General features: G+C 39.3%; 4 protein-coding genes across 6 annotated transcripts; 2 read left to right on the forward strand and 2 right to left on the reverse strand.

The window, feature by feature from the left end:
• Window positions 1-206: 206 nt before the first annotated feature.
• On the forward strand, window positions 207-1334 carry LOC131321335 (protein PLASTID TRANSCRIPTIONALLY ACTIVE 7). Its single transcript, XM_058352327.1, has 3 exons — window positions 207-260; window positions 462-470; window positions 951-1334. Exons 1-3 carry the CDS (start codon window positions 207-209, stop codon window positions 1332-1334), a joined length of 447 nt encoding a protein of 148 aa, XP_058208310.1.
• Window positions 1335-2459: 1125 nt separating this feature from the next.
• Window positions 2460-7122, forward strand: LOC131319824 (protein phosphatase 2C 57). Its single transcript, XM_058350229.1, has 11 exons — window positions 2460-2908; window positions 3623-3751; window positions 3893-3995; window positions 4088-4198; window positions 4927-5006; window positions 5096-5149; window positions 5871-5987; window positions 6127-6181; window positions 6263-6295; window positions 6396-6442; window positions 6863-7122. Exons 1-11 carry the CDS (start codon window positions 2580-2582, stop codon window positions 6984-6986), a joined length of 1182 nt encoding a protein of 393 aa, XP_058206212.1. The 5' UTR covers window positions 2460-2579; the 3' UTR covers window positions 6987-7122.
• Window positions 7123-8434: 1312 nt separating this feature from the next.
• LOC131319825 (uncharacterized) lies at window positions 8435-10062 on the reverse strand. The gene is made up of 3 exons (XM_058350230.1): window positions 9718-10062; window positions 8925-8977; window positions 8435-8814 (listed from the first exon to the last, which is right to left on the reverse strand). The coding sequence occupies exons 1-3, from the start codon at window positions 9959-9961 to the stop codon at window positions 8689-8691; spliced, it is 423 nt and encodes a 140-aa protein (XP_058206213.1). The 5' UTR covers window positions 9962-10062; the 3' UTR covers window positions 8435-8688.
• A 3978-nt stretch (window positions 10063-14040) lies between these two features.
• Window positions 14041-18625, reverse strand: LOC131319827 (importin subunit beta-1). 3 transcript variants are annotated; one of them, XM_058350234.1, is made up of 3 exons: window positions 18552-18625; window positions 15398-17821; window positions 14041-15300 (listed from the first exon to the last, which is right to left on the reverse strand). In XM_058350234.1, exons 2-3 carry the CDS (start codon window positions 17812-17814, stop codon window positions 15102-15104), a joined length of 2616 nt encoding a protein of 871 aa, XP_058206217.1. In that variant the 5' UTR covers window positions 17815-17821; window positions 18552-18625; the 3' UTR covers window positions 14041-15101. The 3 variants fall into 3 exon arrangements, with proteins under 3 accessions (XP_058206217.1, XP_058206216.1, XP_058206215.1); XM_058350233.1 differs by having other exon boundaries at window positions 15398-17837; window positions 18552-18624; XM_058350232.1 differs by having other exon boundaries at window positions 15398-17872; window positions 18552-18596.
• Between the last annotated feature and the right edge of the window lie 957 nt (window positions 18626-19582).

Genomic DNA, 19582 nt, shown 5'->3' on the forward strand with positions numbered 1-19582 from the left:
AATATGCTATTTTAGGACATGTATCGTAATCATATCATAGCATAATCATAGGGTAATCATATCGTAATCAAATCTTGTAATCTTTCTTTCTTAGGCATAGCTTTACTCTATTTAAAGATGTACTCACCTCATTGTAATTCATTCAGAAATAATATCAGTATTTTCCGTCTCTGTTTCTCTGTTTTCTATCAATATTTGTGTCTATAATGGCTGACAGAATTGCTCCGGAATCATTCATGTGTGATACAGCTGCTTTGATGGTTCATCATTAGAGTTGCTATTCCGCATTGCTCAATCTTTTGATCTCTAGTTGATGACACATGGCAAGGTTTGGAAGGCACTCACGGTATGCAGGGTGTCGAGACAGTTTCAAGAGAGATTATTTTTATTACACCATCTTATTCTCTTGCACTCGTTTATGAAATTACGAAAGGATCCTTGCTTCTTAATTGACTTATCAGATACTGAAGGTAATTTTGTCATTTCACTTGAATAAAGACAAGAAAATGAGCGCAGGCGGGTAAAAAGGAGTGCAAAAATCACTTCCCTAGTTTAAACTAGTAAATTTGGGAGATGGTAAATGATTTCTGATTATTGACAAACCAAGGTTTGTATCGAAAGCACAGGTCTTCGGCTAACTTACAAGAAGGTCCGTGAGAGTAGTAGGTAGGCAAGTTCACCTTACTTTTGCAGAGAGGCTGACGTGGAGCTTTGCCAAGAATCTGAGAGTGGATAGTACTTGACATTACTCTTAATTGCATGCTATATTTCTGGGAAATGGCCCCCTTATTCTTCTTTCTTCTAGGAGTACGCTGGAAGTAACTGTAGTGTATGTAGTGAATTCTTTTGTTTGTTTTTCAACTTGTTTGGAATGCCTTTGCTGATCTTGATCCGGGAGAAGCCTCCTCGATTTTTTATGCTCATGGTTGTAAATTGGAGGTGCTCATCAGGAGAGTTGCGTGTTATTTTTTCAGAAAACAAGGGACCCCACTTTGAAATACAGAATGGAACGAACTCCTTTTCTTGAGGAGCAGGTGAGGAAACTAAGGGAAGACGGAAAGGATGTGCACTTGGACCTGGAGAGGCTATTGCTGTCAGAGGAAAACAAGTTTGATTTTGTGAATGAGATCATAGCTGAGGGCAATAGGTGCATTGAGAACAATCCAGATGAGTACGTTGGAAAGAAGGCTGTCCTGCATGCGCTGAGTAACCGTCTCAACGATGCCGGGATTTATCGTCCCGAGGCATACTATGAACCAGACCCTTACAGACCGCCTGGATTTATTCGGGATGACTTGAAAAGGATGGAAAAAATTTCCCAAGGACGCCGCTAATGCCACAAGAGTTGCTGTAATTTCATAATTTTACCCTTTAAGGGCTTGTTTGTTTCGAGGGACAGGATTAGATGGGATTGTGGCCAAAGGACTATTACTTCATGGACTAATAGTACAAGTTCTATTTTGCATAAGTCTCATGTTTGTTGTTCTATCTGGTCTATCCCATGTTTGTTTTGAAAGCATATTTAAAAGGATTAGTAGTTCAAATGACTGTATTGTCCTTAATGTAATTCATACTCCAACTCATGTTTAGCTCTTGGCCTTTTGTCTAATCTTTTCATTGTATTTATTTTTTGATACCAATGTTTGGGAAAAAAGTTATTTTGGGTACGCAAGTTATGTTTTATCTAAAGGGTTTGCACAGAATTTTTTTTAATCGAAAAAAAGTTATTTTGGGTACAAATGATCATCTTGTTCTTCAAAAAAGTTATTTTATCAAAATTCGCATGGAAGTTTTTTCATAAAGGTTACGTTAGAGTTTTTTTTCTCTACGAAATATGAACGATATAATATGGAGTAATTTTTCTTACAAGGGAAATCGTACCGACGGCCGCGCTGAGCCGTCTCCGGCCACCGGACGGCCGATCCGAGTCGTCCTAAAGTTCTATAAAAAAATACCGAGAGGGCCGGCGCGGGAATCAACGGCATCCAAGGTGTGTAGGGTGCTTGATCCGAGCACCATTTTTCGTGTGAAATCATATACACGAAAAAGGGGTGCTCAGATCAAGCATCCTACACACCTCGGATGCCGTTGATTCCCGCGCTGTACACTAAAAAGAGGTGCTCGGATCAAGCACCCTATACACCTCGGATGCTGTTGATTCCCGCGTTCGCCCCCTTGGTTTTTTTTTTAAGAATTTTTGGACGACTCGGATCAGTCGTCCGGTGGCCGGAGACCGCCCAGCGCGGCCGTCGGTACGATTTCCCTCCCCGGCACCCATTGGTACCTATATAAATTCTGAAAAAATTGTACCTTCTTCTTATTTTTTGGAACAAGCCGTATTATTAAAAAAAAAATAAGTTCTTATTCACGGTCTGGAGCGGGCCCGAAGTACCAATAGGGAGATGAGATGTGGGAATCTAATCCGTTAAAAGTAGTTAATGAAGGGTGTGGCTTAAGTTCACTCTCTTCTCTCTCCTATCCACCACAAAGAAAACACATTCCAAATCCAAACCCCTTCTCTCTCTCTCTCTCTCTCTCTCTCTCTACCCACTTCTTCCCCTGAGGACTCAGCAGTATCAATGGCGTTATCGAGCCCCCCATTACAAAGATCATTCCTCTTGAACAGGATCATCGACGTCTCCAGCTCCGCCCACAGGTCCTCCAAGAAGAACGCCGCTCCGGTCAAGGGAAGGGGAGGCAGCAGGTGCTGCTCCGCGATTGCAATCGACGCGCCGTCGACTGCTTCTGCCGGCGCAGCGGGCGTTCGATGGGGCTCGGTCAAGTTGCAGGGCGCCCGCGAGGAGATGGAAGACGACGCCGTCGTTGTTCGGTCCGATGACCTCGACGGTTTCTCTTACGCCGCGGTTTTTGATGGGCACGCGGGGTTCTCTTCCGTCAAGTTTCTAAGGTTTTTGAAGATTGGTTTGAGTTAGGGTTTGTGATTGTATTTGTTGCTAGTGCTTTCTGCTGCTAGCTTATGTGAATTTCTGCCTGTAGCCTCAAGGGGTGATAAACAAGCCGAGCAGTTAGTTGTTCAAAGCTTGGTTTGAAAACTAAATGAGCTTCAAAACGTGTTCAAGCTTAGCTTGCTCATGAGACAAGTCAATCTTGAACGAGCAATCAAGCCGATCTCGAGTACTTGAATTTTTTTACATCATAAGCCAAAAGAGTAGTAGTTCAGAGCTTGGTTTGAAAGCTTAACGAGCTTAAAAAAAATCCAAGTGTTTGTCGATTTTAAACGAGCTTTTAACGAACGAGCACAAGCTCAAACTTTAGTAGCTTGGTTCGTTTATTATTCTTCCATAAGTGATTATTGGATGTTGCTTGAGTCCTTGGTGTGTGGTTTTTTAATCTTTGGATTTGGTATTTCAAGTTGAAACTGCCTGCAGAATGTTGGATAATTTCGCTCCACTTTTTGTATCACATTGTTGTCTGTCAATCTGTCAATCTTATTTTTTCGTAATGAATATGAATCCATCACCCTTGTTCATCATTCATGTTTGCTTTACCCTTTGTTCTATGTTGTGTGATCCACCTCCTCTTTTGCTTGCAAAATCACCTTACATTGCGGGACAATTAACTGGAATAATGATTTGTTTTATTCTCATGCGAATGATCACAGGGAGGAGCTTTACAAAGAGTGTGTCACAACTTTACAAAGTGGGTTGCTGTTAAGTGGAAAGGACTTAAACAACACTAGTAAGGCATTACAAGAGGCTTTTGAAAAAGCCGATGCAAAATTGTTACGTTGGTAAGCGAGTATTTACTTTTCATTTTATTAAGTGCAAATTCACCTTGCCTTGGAAAATTATCAGCAAACAATTTGTCCCGATATGATTGTATGTTATATATTATTGCGTTGAAGGTTTAGCTGCTGTTTCATTTTGTAAAGGCTTGACGAGAGTAGAGAGGAGGTCGAATCTGGCTCAACAGCTACTGTTTTGTTCATCGGCAATGAGAGAATATTCGTTGCACATGTTGGTGACTCATGTGTGGTATTTTTCGATTCTTTTCTACACTAACTGCCCACAAGGGTTCTCTTTTTTCTAAGAGAACCTAATATTGATTCAACTCCTTGTTGATGCAGGTTCTATCACGTTCTGGAAAAGCAGAGGTCTTAACAAATCCTCATCGACCCTATGGAAGAAATAGGGTTTCTCTCCAGGAAATCAAGCGGATTACAGAAGCAGGTGGATGGGTGTGTTTTTTCTGTTCTCAATTCTAGTTTCTTTCCCTATTTGGATATGCTATCTGTTTTGAAAGTAAATAGGTAGGTCTAGTGATCCACATGAAATGCTACATAGTAATTGGTATCTGTTATGGTTACCTATCACATGTTCAAAGTACTATTTAGTATTAAAACGAAAGGGTTCTTCTTCCAGGTCTGTTAAAATTCAAAAACTGTTGAATTGGTACCATGAAATATCTTCTGCAATCTGCGTAACACTTTGTAACAATCAATTAGATGAAACTAGAATTGGATCAGCTTGGTTCTGAGTTTTGAAACTTGTTTCATGTTTCTTGAAGAGATTCTTGTTGGCATTTTTTTATACCAAATCGCGTGATTAACTGCCACCTTTACAAGCCTTTTTTTCCCAATGTCCAATAGCAGTGCAGCTTCACATCTGGTTGTGTAAGTAATTGGATTCTGGTGGTCATTCTTTGGGTTTGTGCCAATCCAACTTTCATGTTTACTTGGCTAGTCTTTTAGGAGGATATCTTTGGCCATGTGTTAATCTGGTCGGTATGTTTGCTTAACTTATTTGCTTTTAACATTGCCATGGAGTAAAAGCTGAATTTATATTAATTTGTTGTATTTATCATAAAGTTTGCTGCATTCTTTTGTATCAGATGCTCTGTGCTGCTCCTGAGTTCAATTTTGTTGTCCACTTGGATGATGATTAATTTTCTTTACGCTGTCTATAGATTGTCGATGGGAGAATTTGTGGAGACATCTCAGTTTCCCGTGCTTTTGGTGACATGCGTTTTAAGACAAAGAAGAAAGAGTAGGTTCCCTTTTCTTTTCTCAAAAACAGATGAGGGTTTATTACCAACTACATCCCTAATGATCTCTGGTTGTTTTTCGCATGGAAAGGATGCTGGAGAAGGGGCTTGAAGAAGGAAGATGGTCGCCAAAGTTTATTTCTCGGTGGGTTGCCTCATACATTTTCTATATTTTTTTAGCTATCCTTTTTGCACTCTGGTAAAATAATGTAACCCTAACAAATCAATCTATTGTAAGATTCTAATTAGACAGTGATTCTTATGGTTCTTTCTGTCCTACTGCATTGGTATGGTGTCAAACATGATAGTATTTAGATGGTTGATCTCATGGCATGTGGTCATTTATTAGATTGTCTATAGTCCTATAGGCCAAATATTGTATATCAGGTAATATAATACCTGGACGTTTTGTGTAGTCTTACTATCCGCTTTGCCTAGTTCAAGACTTGCATTTCTTACCATCTTCTTGGTTAATTCGAGAAATTCATTTCGTCCTGTTAATTGTTGTACTAAACTATTTCCAGGCCAGATGGTGATAGATATGAACTAACAGTGGACTTCTGCTAAGTAATAATTCTATAAGCTATTTTAATTTGGTGTAGTAGTTGTGTCCTGTATCATCACTCGACAGAAAACCATTAGTATACAGTTGCAACTTGCAAGTAATTCATGTGATCAATCAAAGAACCAGTTTTTGACCGTACAACAGTTGCTACTAATATTCTTGGTAGATAGAAGATCAACATGTGCAAACTGATGTATTATCTTGGAGTATAATCAGACTGCTTCACAGTTCTACTTCCACTTAATCTAGTTTTGTTTTTGGTAGATTGTTTGGACAATAAACAAATTTTATTTTGTTCCAGAGTACAATTCACTGGAGACCTGGTTACGGCAACTCCTGATATTTATCAAGTAACTCTTGGCTCAGATGCAGAGTTCATATTACTAGCATCTGATGGCTTGTGGGATTACATGAACAGGTGTGTTGGTTCCCGTTTGAACTTTGTAAATACGATGTAATTTTGCTTGCATTAGTACGGCTGTGATTTATTTAATTTTTTTTCTCGAATTTTTTGCCACAAGCTGAGTGTCATCTCATCGTTTGATCTACTGTTTCAGCTCCGAAGCAGTTAATTTTGTTAGGGATCAGCTTCGGAAACATGGGGATGTTCAGGTAAAGCATTTGTCTCACACTTGTAGGCTGGTTTCAATCTTTCACGGCAGAGAGTTTTGACTTTTTTTGTCCCTGTTTCAGTTAGCATGTGAGGCCCTTGGACGAGCAGCTCTGGTATGGCAGCATGGAAGTTATTATTTTTGCTGCAATTAGATCATATTATACTTCTATGCTTTGACTGTTCTAATAACCTGCAAAACTGTGTATATTACAGGACCGACGCTCACAAGATAATGTCAGCATTGTCATTGCTGATTTGGGGTATGCAATTGTTTTTGCTTGGTGCTAATTTATTCTTTTCCATTCTGCAGCTGAAACTAAATCGAGTTGACTAAAGACTTGCTACAGAATTGCTAATATATTGGTCTTCAATTGAACACTATATGATTTGATCGTTTGGCGTAGCTGTTACCCGTATTGTCTGCAACTTAAGTTGAAGTTTACTACTAAAGAGAAGTTTCTATTGAAATTTGGTTTCACGTGCTCTTACTTTATGTGAATGTATATATTACATGCAAACCCATTGCACAACATCAGTTGCATCTATGGCCAATTCCTCAGCCCATCATCCTGTTTGTCAATCAATTTGTATTGTTTTCCATAGACTCTCAGTTTAAGAAGTTACACTCAATTGTACAGTTGTTTCCCCTTCTAATTCTGCTTGGCTTTGAATTTTCCCAGGCGGACAGACTGGCAAAGCTTGCCTCTGCAGCAAGAAAGTTTTGTTTATGAAATGGGTCAAGCTTTTGCTACAATTGTTATGGTGTCATTAGGAATATGGATGTCATCTCAGTTCTCTTTATGAGCTCAACCTTGCTGACATTGTATATTGGTCCTCGGATTCTATTTGGTGTGTATATACGCGTTTCTCTTGTATATATGAATGTATCACATCTTATTGCTATTAAAAGTTAGTCCTATCATTTTCCTTCACTAACAAAGGATCCATAAAACATCAACTTTTAAATTGCTCTAATTATGTGGGTATTGAGACACATCATGATTCATAATATGTAAAAGTAGAGAGGTGGACTTGAAACCCGTTGAGAAAATTAGAAAGATTTCTTGCTGATTGGAAACCATTAAGTTTTAGAGATCTGTGTAACTTAAATTACGTAAACAGTAATATCCAAATTTTAGCGACAAGTTCTGGAGGAGTCAAATCTGTATAAAATTTGATGCCGCCTGCTAAATTTCAACTCTTCAATGATACCGTTAGGACTACTGTGTAGAAGTTCTAGTGCTAACTCATCATAAGGTTGGTGAAATGCTATGATATCTATTTGGAAACCAAAAGGACGATTCTATCTATTGTTAAATGAGATGCAGGGTGCACCGTAGAAAGTAAAAGCTTTTGTCCATGAAAGGTAAACTATGCCAGATATATGAGTTCTCTGGAGAAATCGTCAGTGTGTAATTGATTCAACTTACTGTTTGTATAGCTCAGTATGTTTCCCAAGGAAATAAAGGGTTGTTCTAGGAAACTTTTAAAGAAAATGTTAACAAAGGAGAATTATGACCAATAATTGATACTGGGAGCTCCATGAGACATTGGGAGAAACTTTCTCGTGCAAAAGGTAGCTTGATGATGAAGGGCATGTCACGCTTATGCAGCCCATAAAGTCTCTACTGTTAAGAAGACTGGTCTTTCTGTTTAGAGATGATATAAGCAATAGTAAGTGAAGTAATACTAATAAAGGACATTGAGATTGGGAATCATCCGAACAAATTGCCATATAGACGGTATTTGCTATAATTACACATCAAAACCTATCGCTTGTGATTATTTTATCTGGTGTCAAACATGTTATAGTGATTCATTTTATCCGGTGTTTACTTTTTAAGCATCTTAACAAATATTTAGCAGCTAACCTTCTTGTAATTTTCTGGACAGTTGGTCATAGTCATCCAAGGTAAAGAAAATATTTTTCCTGGTTCATGCAATAATTTGAATACGATATGTTGTCATATAAACGTCAGCCATCATTTTGCTCGTCTTCGTAATGCAGCTTATGCTGAAACTGAAAACACATACATGCTTCTTTTTTTTTGGGTAAATAAAACACATACATGCTTTTCTTGTAAACTTGCATAATATTGGGCTATGTCGTACTTTTTCATGCCTTGTATTTTGGGCTCAATCTTCTGTTTGATAAAATGAACGGATTCCCATGATTATCTACTGAGCGACGTGCATGTTGTGATATTGTAATTTTGTATATGCAATTCATCTGTTTGCTTCCTGCTGTTCTCTTCATTTGAATGTTATTTATTATAAGATAAACAGTAGCAATGACCATATCCAGTAGTACACAATAGAGTATCTGAAACACTATCCTGTGAATTACCCTGTATGTGCTCTCTGTGCCCAAAAGAGGGTGCTTATTAAAAAACTCGATACTGGAGTGCTAGATATAGTAACTACTTAGTATCCTCATGATCAAAATCTCTCTGGGATAGTTTTTATTATTTAGATAAGGACACAGAGGCAGGACACTCCACAGAATTTAGGGGTTCTTCCCTCCACTGCCAGGTTTTCCCTTCCGATCATGCTTGGGGTTAGCTCCCGTATAATCATAATCCAACACTGTATCGAACACCAGAAGCTTCCTCAAATTCATTCGGACGGCTCCCTGCACGAAACACACAGAAACGATTAGCGAAAACATAAGCTTTGATGTAAAACATATATCAACAGAAGATCATTGGAATCTTGTAAAAGAACTCCAAATGTGTAGCTTACCTTGTGAAGGGAGTAAATGGGGTTCGCGTTGTTGTTGAAGCCATCAGCTTTGCCTTGAGGAAAATGCGAAGAGAAAACTTTATTAACTGCGGGGTTAAATACTATAATTGTGGGAATAGATTTTGCTTTTAACCTAAAATTCTACTTTCGTTGATAGATTTCAAATTCTAATAGAAGCTAAAACACATGTTTACCGAAGCTGTGGGATTACGAACTTTGACTAGTAGGGGTCCTTTCAAGCAAGTGAAAGACGGTGGAGAGAAAATCTACTTTTAAATCACTTGAATCCGAAATGTGTTCCAGAACTATGCTACCTGGAAAGCGGACCGTGCCGTTACGAGAAACTAGAACAGAATTGTGGTACACCACATATCTAAATTGTGGAGAGCTAGCTGCTAGGATTAGGCATCTATAGATAACAAAATCAGAACTTACCATTCCAAGGGATAAACATCTAGTTAAACTAAGTATCATTTACCTAATTATTCATGCAAAATACATTTCTAGAAACACACAATGACCAAAATTTTATATTTTCTCTCTCACCAAATTCCATTCTCTAGATTTTCACAAAAATAAGTTGAATTTTGTGGAGAAAAAAAAATTGGGATCGCTTTGGATCGCTACATTTCTCGTTTTGGAACGGAAGTGTACCATGTTTCGGAACTTTCATAGCAAAACGTAATTCGCTAGGGTAGTAACGTTGCCTGGTAACATAGTTCCATAAGCACCCTTAATAAGCCAGTAAACACGTAGGATATTAATCTACCAATGATATGGAGAGCTAGCTCACCTGAAGATAGTGAGGAAATAAGTAGAAAGAGGAGAAGTAGAAGGGGGGTCTTGATCCTTAGAGCCATAGCTGACCTTGTTGAGGAAATGTTGCAAGTAGAAAATATGAGCTGTGGTTCATGGTTGGAAGAGGAGGGGAAAAGGGTTGCTTTTATGCCTACTCTCAGTGGTAGGGAAAGTGCCATTAGAGCTATAGTCATAGTGCAACCCACCCAATTCCTATACAATGATGATGGGGCATGCATTACCTATTAGCCACATAATGTTAAGTCAACTGCACTGTATTTGGGTGTTACATCAAAATACAGGCATTAGTATGCATGTGGACACCCCCACCTCAATCCCTTGCATGGCTCAAACTCCATTTTCAGCTTAGTTTTCTATTTTCTATTGTTTTTTTATAGGTGGGTTGGTTTTCTTGGTTAATCTCACCTTTTTTTACTAGTCAACCTCCTTTTTTTTCCCCTCCCCACTACCAGAAACCTGTGGGCAGATATCCTCTCGTGTATCAATGGAAATTACTACTTTATTCACCTTTGATTTCAATTGTAGTTACGTAAATATCCGAGGTCTACGTTACTTGGACTGCAATTTGTCGGATGTTGCCGGGTCGGTTCAAAATTAGGGTTCGGACCCATCAAATCTTAAATCGAAGAACAAGAGGACTCGACGAAATCAATCATAGACTTCACATTTGAACTTACGGTAAAACGTACGAAAGGAACTTTACTCATCTTAGAGCAAGTACGGAACTAAATATTCATATAGTAACAATGTTTGACACAACAATATAAAATGTCCTATGTCAGTATCAGACCTACATCCCATACCATTGTCCAGGCGTCGAGTGTTCGACAACGATAGTCAGAGTTATTGTAAAGAGTCATATGTACACGATTAACACTAGTTATCGTAAAGGGTCATAAGTACAGGATTAACACTGTATCAATCATCTGTGGAAAGTGATATATTCAGTGTAATCATTTCATAGACTAAATTTGGTGTGGTACCAACAAGTACTTACTAGTTTATTGTGCCTTTGGTCCTCATATTTCGGCTTTGTTTACTTATATACAAAAGAATCAATTTGGAAGGATATCTGAGGGTTGAAATCTGTTGGTGCCATTAGCAGGAGCACTCGCACAAAAAAGGGAAGGGGGGGGTGGGGTGGGACAAAACAAGATCACTTTTGAACTCACAGCACTAATTTGTGTTCTAATCACTTACTAAGACAGGAGATTAAATTATTAATCTGGGTTTTTCGGCAACCGAATGTTGGTCTGAACAACATAATTAACCTAATATATTAAAACTCTGGTATCCACAATGGTTGTAGGTTGTTAGGAAACATTCTTAAAGTTTGTCTCTGCAAATTGATCCATTTGATGCTAGCAGATCTCGCATACCCTATTGCCAGTAGATCTGCAATAAGATACGGAAGAATACAATAGAACAGACTACTTGCGTCTTATAGGCACGCAGTGTGTGTGATCTACCGCTGAGTACATAGCCCCACAATATTATGCGGCTGCAACGTGTTCGGCCATAATATCCACTCTCGATCGTAGTGGATTCAGACCATATCAATCAGTGTGCGGTGCATAAGAGATGATCACTGTTTGGAATGCAGAAGGAATAAGAAGATAAAGTGCACAATGTAGCAGTTGAAGTCACTAAGAAAAGTCACTAAGGAACTGCTCATTGTGGTACATTCTATTCAGTTTGTACCCTCTCTCTCTCTCTCTTGCCCACACCCGTAGTACACGTGCATGGTTACAACACCTTTTTTGGTTCGACTATCAGGGGTGTTCAGACCACCTTATACGTATCTCGACTAATTCGTAGCTGAAGAAATGTCAGTGGTGTCCGGACCACTTTACATGCACCTCGACTAATTCGTAGCTGAACTGCTGAAGAAAGTCAACGCAACTCAAGTGGTAGTACCATTTGAAGTTCAATAATGTAGAGCCTCGTACTATTCAATATACCAAACCGAGTAATATTAGGTACAAATAAAACTTACCCCGAAAGTGCCCCTCAAAAAGCAATCAGTGATTGAGATTCACTTTGATGATTGGGTCCCATATATTAAAGTGAATCTCAATCACTAATTGCTCTTTCCGAGACACTTTCGGGATAAATTTTTTTTTCGCTACCATTAATATCAAACAAAAAGGAAAGAAAGAAGGAGAGTTGTTCATTTACATCCACAACTTTATCATGGACACAAAGGTGGGAGAGTCAAATCAAAAAAGTTTACAGCACCTTCCTCTAAAAATATCCACCTCAACGACGTGTTTTTTAGCGGCCAAATATGGCCGGACATAGCATAGCCTCGCGTATCGCGATCCGGCTTCACCCGTTTGCTTGCAGTTTCACACTCGAGAGAAGTTTTTGGTGCAAATTGGGTATTGCTTGGCGGTACTCAATAGTCCATTTGAACCGTCTAAATGTGTTTTGAACGGTCCAGATCCGAGGAAAAGAGAAGAGGTAGTGCTCGGCTGAGTACTTATTATGCCCCTTGCACCCGTACAGTCTCTCCGCTGGCCAAGGCTTTTGATCCTCCACTAGGGGCGGAGCTTTATCGAGAGGTGTGAGACATGTGACGCTCCGGTTTCAAAAAATAATTCAATTTACACTATTAGATTAGCCGCTTATTGGTGATTTTTAAATGATAAAAAGATAGGAATTTCAAACATAAACGTTTCGGATCATAAAAAGAGGATCTCAATAGCTTTCATTTGAAGACTAGATGAGGATTGAATCCAGCCTTTATCCCTTTCAACCAAAACAAAAAAAAAAAACTAACGATGATAACAATGCAAAACTTGATTATACATTCAACATTTCTCTTCATATTTTTTAGAATCTTATATATGCCAATGCAAGTGGACTCCAAACTAAAAGACACCACCCCAATCAAAATCTTGACTCTATCACTGCCCTTCATATCCGGCTTCGATTCACGATGATAGCATTCCTAATTACCAAAATATCGCTGCTATTTACAGAAATGTCATTATCCATCCATAGTTCTCTACTTCTACCATATCATACTCCTCTTATATCGCCCATACTAACAAATGGCTCCCACATCACTATCACAAAAAGTAAAAGGTGTGAATGGATGTTGACTAAGGAAATTGCTAATGAGCTATGGCTGTTGTAAACTTGTAAAAGGCCTCGTGCTAGTGGCCTTTGAAGATCTTACTCACAGCCCAAGATCACTGTTCTGGACTATATTGGGAGCAACGAGTGTTTAGGTAACTAGCTAACCCCAAGAAGTTAGCCTAGTAGTAGGCTTAAGAATTTGCTCCCTCCTAAAATCTCACCATCTCAGGCCCGAACCCTCATAGGTGACTCCTTTGGAGCTAGTCCACACAGAACTTTGATTTGGTTTAATTGGGACATCCACAAATGGACGGTGGGATTCGTCCCTTGGATTTGTTGAGGTGCGCATATGCTGGTCGAACACCTGAGTTATCAAAAGCTGGGAGTGTCTACGTACACATCCATCACTTGTACGTGAAACGTAAATGCACAAAAAAACTGCTCCAGATAAGAATTAGTCATGAGAAGGAATTAATTTGAAGATTATAAACTGTCATAAGAAATTAAAGTTGAGAAGGAATTAACAGAAACAAAAACAAGACTGTAGAGGGTTAAAGTGACAAAGGCCATGAGTTTCTCAAGTTTAAACAAGAATGACTTTGAGTAAACCACATTGAAAAAATGAATTCACGTAACGAACCCGAAAAAATAGCGTGAAGTGATGGGCTAATAGAAAAGCGCCTTCAAATGTGAAGAAAGACTTCACAAGTGAACGGTGGAATTGATCACCTAGAATAAATCGAGGTGCGCACAAGCTCACCCAGACACCTTTTTCAAAAAAATGGAAAGAAAGCATTTGCAATGTTCCGTCCTGCATTCTTTCGTAATCACGTTTTACAAAAACACACACAACTTGCAAGGAGAACAACCTTCGGAAACAACTTTCCAGAGAATTTTCAAAAACAAACCCGCCCACAAAAAGTACCATCAAAAGATGACTTAAAAACCGATGCAAAATTGTTTATGAAAATGCAACCCACCACCTGTCTAGACATCATCCTTAGCTTGAAAGAAAGTGTGGATATGCTTTATCCTTTTTAGGTTGCCATACCTCCTTACCTGGATATGGCCTGCTGGACAGCTTGCCAATTTGCTGTATACCTGCAAAAGTGACTCATCATATTCCCCCACATCTCACGAACCCTTCGTTTGTCATTATTTAGGGTTAGTATTGTCTTTCTGCTCATCAAAACAATAGGCATGATACCAGAAATTCAAATTTCAAATAAGACTCATAAATTATCACTTTGATACTCAAAAGAAAGACAAAGTCAAGACTACATATACATTGGCTCTTACAAAGCAACACTTGCAATCCTCTTCTCACCCCTTTAAATGTCATTACAATATGTGACATTCCAATATATGGCTCTCAACGAGAGTCAAAATACGATTACACAATCCAAACCACAAAGGGGAAAATGACGGAAAAAAAAAACCCCCAAAAAGAAGCTGTACTTGACCGAGCAAGAAGGCAGCAGCGCGCACACATGCTTTTGCTTTCATGAATGCAGTGTATCAAACATCTGACTTTAATGAAATGCCTAATGCTAACAACTGGTAATAGAACAAATATGAAGAATGCAAGATGTAATGGCCCCAAATGGAGCAACCTCATGAGTATACATAAACAAAAAAAAGAAGAAAAGATATGCAACCTGACTGTAACTGACCCGACAAGATGCCAATGACCTGAAACAATGCAAGACACAAATTAAATCCCCGAAAACAAAATGAGGCTCAAGAGATATGAGAGAAGTGGAGAAAAATGGCAGTAGGGTGATTGTGAAAGTGTCATGACACCAGAAACCAGTTCTTGCACTTGACTACTCCGCTAAATAACTTGGAGGGACATGGGTCATTTCCCCCAAAGATGATGTCTCAACCATAACAAGGACAAATGAAGAACCAATGATCAAGGATCATAAGTTATTAATGTTCAGCAAAACTAGAACTAGACCCACCTCCCAACCTCAAATCCTCCAGATAGATGATGACTTTTCGATGAAGGACTTTACCCATCTTCTGAGGAGCCATCACTTCCCAATTCCTCTGTGACAAAAGGAAATAGACCAGACTCCGACCTGACCCCGACCCGGACCCCATGGTGCTGATGCAAGAGTTAGTGACAAACTTGAAGACCAATTACTTCTGTTGTCCGAGAATGGTGATGACCTGACGCGGAGAAATGCAAAACCTGGACCCCGACTCGACACAACCAATATGCATGCAGGGACTCTTAAAAGGAAAGTACAATACCAAGTGGCAGTAGCCTCAAACAGAAATTGCACGGCTTATCGCCAACTTGGCCCATTCCGCAGATTCCTTAATCAAATGATCATCTGAGGACAAGCATTCATTTAAAAACTCTTTGCTTGACAGTGATTGCTGAATCAAAGAACCTGCATTACTTCCCAAAGTGTCAGCTAGATCTCCAAGGACCCCAATGGCAGTTTTCATCACCAAATCATCCCTGAGGGCAAACATATAAGCAAGAATTAGTATTTGTATGACACAAGAAATCAGATAAACCAGATATTGCAACTGAAAGAATGAAACAACGAACTCACATGTCTTTCTCCATGTATATGGTGTCCAGGAACTGGAGGATGTGCGGTGCATAAGGAATCAAGGATTGAGTTTTTGGCGAGTTTTTAAAGCCTTGGAATATCCCAGAATATGCCTCCAAAATCCCATTTCTCAGAAGATTAGTGTACTCTGTCATTTCTTCGTCAGCACCTGATGTGTGGGCAGATAACTCTGCCGCACCCTGAAGCATAGGCATGGCATAAATCAAGTATTTTTCAAAATTCTCTCCAATAGCCAGTGCTATGTCACCAAAGCATGAAAATATTGGAGGCTTCACAGAGCGGTGCAACTGGTTGCTTGACAAGTCCTTAAGAAGCTGAGTCATAATCCCATCACAATAGGGTAAAATCTTATCCTCCAAGGCTCTGCATATATCACCTACCACACCCACTGTAACAGCACAGACTTGGTACTCCTCAAAATTCTGAAGACCCATTTCCAAATACTTATAAAATTCTGGCATGTATTTTGCAAAGTCGGGACCAGTTGCATAAGCAAGGGCTCCAATGGCGAGCATTGCCTCCTCATGAACAGTGGCACTTCTACAAGCAAAAACCCTGAGGAAGAGATTCATGATCCCATCCACATACTGCATGAAGGCATGCTTATTTGGCTCGGATGACCCTAGCTTCTGGATAATAACCTGTAAGCAACCACAAAGGAGGCCTTGCAGTTCATTCTGCTTCTCCCTCTCTTCAGATGAAAGCTTTTGTGCCTCGAGAGTGTGGAGAAGCTCCGTCATAATGACAGGAACTAATTGCACCACTATTGGAGCTGTTTCATCAGTTGAACACCTCACCACTTCATTCAAGGTCTCATATGCAGCAGTTCTTAATCGTGATTCCCCAGCATCTTCCCTGTGAGTGACAGTAAGAAGGGAATGAACAATTTCCTGGAAATAAGGAGTAAGGGGAGAGGAAGGACCCACATCCTCAAAACCTTGGGCAAGGAAGTAGAGAGCACCACAGGCCTTCTCAGCAACGTTAGGAGCATCCTTCATGCTCTGAAGCAGAACTGTGATAATCTGTTGACAATTTGCTTGAGTAATTATGGGTGTCTCAATAGTCGAACCATGGAGGAATTCAAAAATTCTACCCAGGGTCCAGGCCGTTGTGTCCTTCACATGGCTATTTGGGTCCTGTGTCAAGGCAGTGAGCATGAAATTTAGAGCCACGTTAACGATGGGTGTTAACTTGTCAGGTGAAGGACCCTCCAAGATGGAACCAAATGCATACGTAGCCCCCTCCCTTTGCCTCCAATCAGGTTTGGTGATGTTCTCTTCAATGAATGGCATTATAAGAGGGACAACATCATCTCCAACAGTTCGTGCAACCAAACCTAGGCAAGTGCCACCAGCCATAGCAAGATTCCAAGCCCCATCATCCTGATCCTGATCCTCCTCTTGTTTAAGAAGTGTTTCCAACAGCATAGGTATGAGAGCAGGGAGTGCTTGCTTGATAAAATAAAAGCAGGGAATTTCAGAATCCCCAGTAAAATCACCCCCATATTCTTCTAGTATATCAATCTCCTCGTCACAGATTGAGCTCCAGAACTCAATAGCTTGAAGAGCCACAGGTTCCTCGTCTTCCCTCACAGCCTTTGCCGTGATGGTAAAGATGTCCTGTATGTAGGGAGATAATTTCTCGTAATATGACGAAGAAATGGATACCAAACACTCGAAAGCTGCCTGACGAATTTTCACTTCTGGGGAAAGAGTGGCCTCACAGACAACTCTCATAATATAATCGCGTTCCATATCATTGCTAAAATTTGCCTGAGCAAAACCCAGAGCATTGTACAATGCGCGGGTAGCAGCAAGCCTAACATCATTATTACCTTCCGTCGCATTCATCCCTTGAACCACGGCTGTAAGTATTTTATTCACGTGATCTTGATCTACAACATCTGGAGAAACTTCTTCACACAAATATCCCAGAGTTTCTAAGGTGGCTTGCTTGACATGACCTGGAAGCTGGTGAATGCTTGACAAGAGTGATCCTATTAGCTCAGGCCACTGCCTCTGCGGCAGCTCAATGCCAGCTACCTTAGCAATGACTTGTGATGCAGTTGACCGAGCATCAGGGACAGGAGAAGAAAGGGTCTGCAGTAAGCATGTCTTAATCTGGTTCTTCACAGCCACATCCAATGACAACCACCTTTGAACAAGCTCAAACTTCCTATGCTGTTCCTTGGCATCTAAGGCATTCTTAAGGATCAAACCCGCTAATTTACGACTATCTACAGGCTTCTCGTTGTTAGCAAGCTCTCCCGCTAGAGATAACAGGAAAGTAGGAAGATTTTGCTCCTGAAACTGTTTCAAACTCTCTTCTGCATGCTTCCTCACAGCTCCATCCACCGCTTGTGCATTCAAAAGAACCTGGGTCACTTCCGTGGCCATGCTGTATCTGAGGGTATCACGCTCTACAAGTTAGCAACACGCACCAATCAGAACCCACCTAAAATTTCCAACATCACGACCAAATCAAAAAATTCTATTTTCAGAAGGGGCATAAAAAATGGGAAAACAACCTTACTGGCATGCAACTATGCAAGGACTAAGCAACAGTAAATAAAACTGATGATCCAAATTTGCAAAGCAACCATCATTGAATCGAGGCAATAAGTACTGGTCAACCTCCTCAACATTTTAATGAGAAAAAAACAGTTGCAGTCCGTAACGTACTTAGTGAAATCACAAGTCAATGATGTTGGATTTTCGCAGATGTGCACGGAAATAAATTACCCTATCCAAATTATCAATCCAGTAGACTAACATCCAACCTGATTCCACTACACCAAAGGGGGCGAAACGAGCATTCACTGACTAAACAAAAGTTTTATACTTATCACATCGATCAAAACCGAAAGAACAATAGGGTATTTCAGTAGGAACATAGAACAATCGATGCAAAAGCTACTGCTTTAGGCTCCCAAAAGAATGCTAAAAATAAGGAACCCTAAAAATATACGGTACGCCTGCATCTGCGTTAAATTGACACTACTGGCGTGTGGATCGGTGAGTTGAAGGATCTAAATTGACCATAAAAAAACCAGAGAACAGAGATATAGACGATGAGAGAGAGAGAGAGGAACGTACCCAGAGAGAGAGAGAGAGAGAGAGAGAGAGAGAGGTACCTGTTCGATTTAAGATTTGTGCTGCAGCTTGAGTACAAAGAAAACCCTAGATCGCGTAGGAATTGGATATATATTGCCACAATTGCATAGAGAACCCTAGAACTTGATCTGTGTCGTAAGTTACTCACCTTAATTGTACCCTTTTCAGTTCTAATCCCGGCTTCTAATTTAACAACATAATACTCCTTCCGTTTCCATTTAGTAATAGTACATTGTTCTATTCTAATTTAATAAAAAAATTATATTTTTATATTGATAATAAATTTTATGCATCCAATATGGATATTGTTTGATAAATCTCAATCAGTTTTACAAAATAATATTTTCATAATCACATAAAATATTATAATTACAATATATTATCAATAGAAAAGTGACACAATTTTTTGAAAAATGACTTTTAAATGGGGACGGAGGGAGTATAAAGTAAGTAGATGTGTGACTCTTACCCCATCTAATTGTACCCCTTACCTTACAAGAGAGAGGTCTAGGGTCCGAGTCTATGGAGAGACATTGAACCCCCTTTGATTATTAGTAATACACTAATTTCCCACTAATGTATACATGGAAAAAAATGTCCAAAATTGCTATTCACATATTTTAAAAAAAGTTATTTCTCTTGTAATTTATAATGCTTTTTATGAATTTAAAAACTTTGTTAAATAAAATTGAGGGAGATATATTAAATGAGATTCAGATTGCAATTAGGAAATATTATATGTAAAAAAAATATATAGACAATTTTCTTAGAGATGTAAATAGTAATTTTAGACATTCTCTTTGGGATGGAGAGAGTGTTAATTTTCAGTTACTGCATCATATCACACTCAAAATATAGAGCACTACTATTCGCAGCCCTTTATTTTTTCCCGTAACCCACTACATTTCGGTAAATGGTTGTTAAAAATCATACATAACATTTCGGTAAATAGCTGTTGAAAACAAGATTATATTTTGGTAACTACATGTTGAAAATATGTTCAACTTTTGGTAAACAATTGTCAAACATATATTTTCGGGAAATAGCTGTT

Source organism: Rhododendron vialii, chromosome 3a (genome assembly GCF_030253575.1).
Source record: "Rhododendron vialii isolate Sample 1 chromosome 3a, ASM3025357v1".
Classification (NCBI taxonomy): domain Eukaryota; kingdom Viridiplantae; phylum Streptophyta; class Magnoliopsida; order Ericales; family Ericaceae; genus Rhododendron; species Rhododendron vialii.

Coding starts and splice junctions, on each gene's coding strand:
- LOC131321335 (XM_058352327.1), top strand. CDS start 207: ATGGCTGACAGAATTGCTCCGGAATCATTCATGTGTGATACAGCTGCT.
- LOC131319824 (XM_058350229.1), top strand. CDS start 2,580: ATGGCGTTATCGAGCCCCCCATTACAAAGATCATTCCTCTTGAACAGG. Junction 3,996..4,087: donor ATGTTGGTGACTCATGTGTG/GTATTTTTCGAT, acceptor TTGTTGATGCAG/GTTCTATCACGTTCTGGAAA. Junction 4,199..4,926: donor TTACAGAAGCAGGTGGATGG/GTGTGTTTTTTC, acceptor CGCTGTCTATAG/ATTGTCGATGGGAGAATTTG.
- LOC131319825 (XM_058350230.1), bottom strand. CDS start 9,961: ATGCATGCCCCATCATCATTGTATAGGAATTGGGTGGGTTGCACTATG. Junction 8,978..9,717: donor TATTTCCTCACTATCTTCAG/GTGAGCTAGCTC, acceptor ATTTTCCTCAAG/GCAAAGCTGATGGCTTCAAC. Junction 8,815..8,924: donor CCATTTACTCCCTTCACAAG/GTAAGCTACACA, acceptor TGTTTCGTGCAG/GGAGCCGTCCGAATGAATTT.
- LOC131319827 (XM_058350234.1), bottom strand. CDS start 17,814: ATGGCCACGGAAGTGACCCAGGTTCTTTTGAATGCACAAGCGGTGGAT. Junction 15,301..15,397: donor ATATACATGGAGAAAGACAT/GTGAGTTCGTTG, acceptor GTTTGCCCTCAG/GGATGATTTGGTGATGAAAA.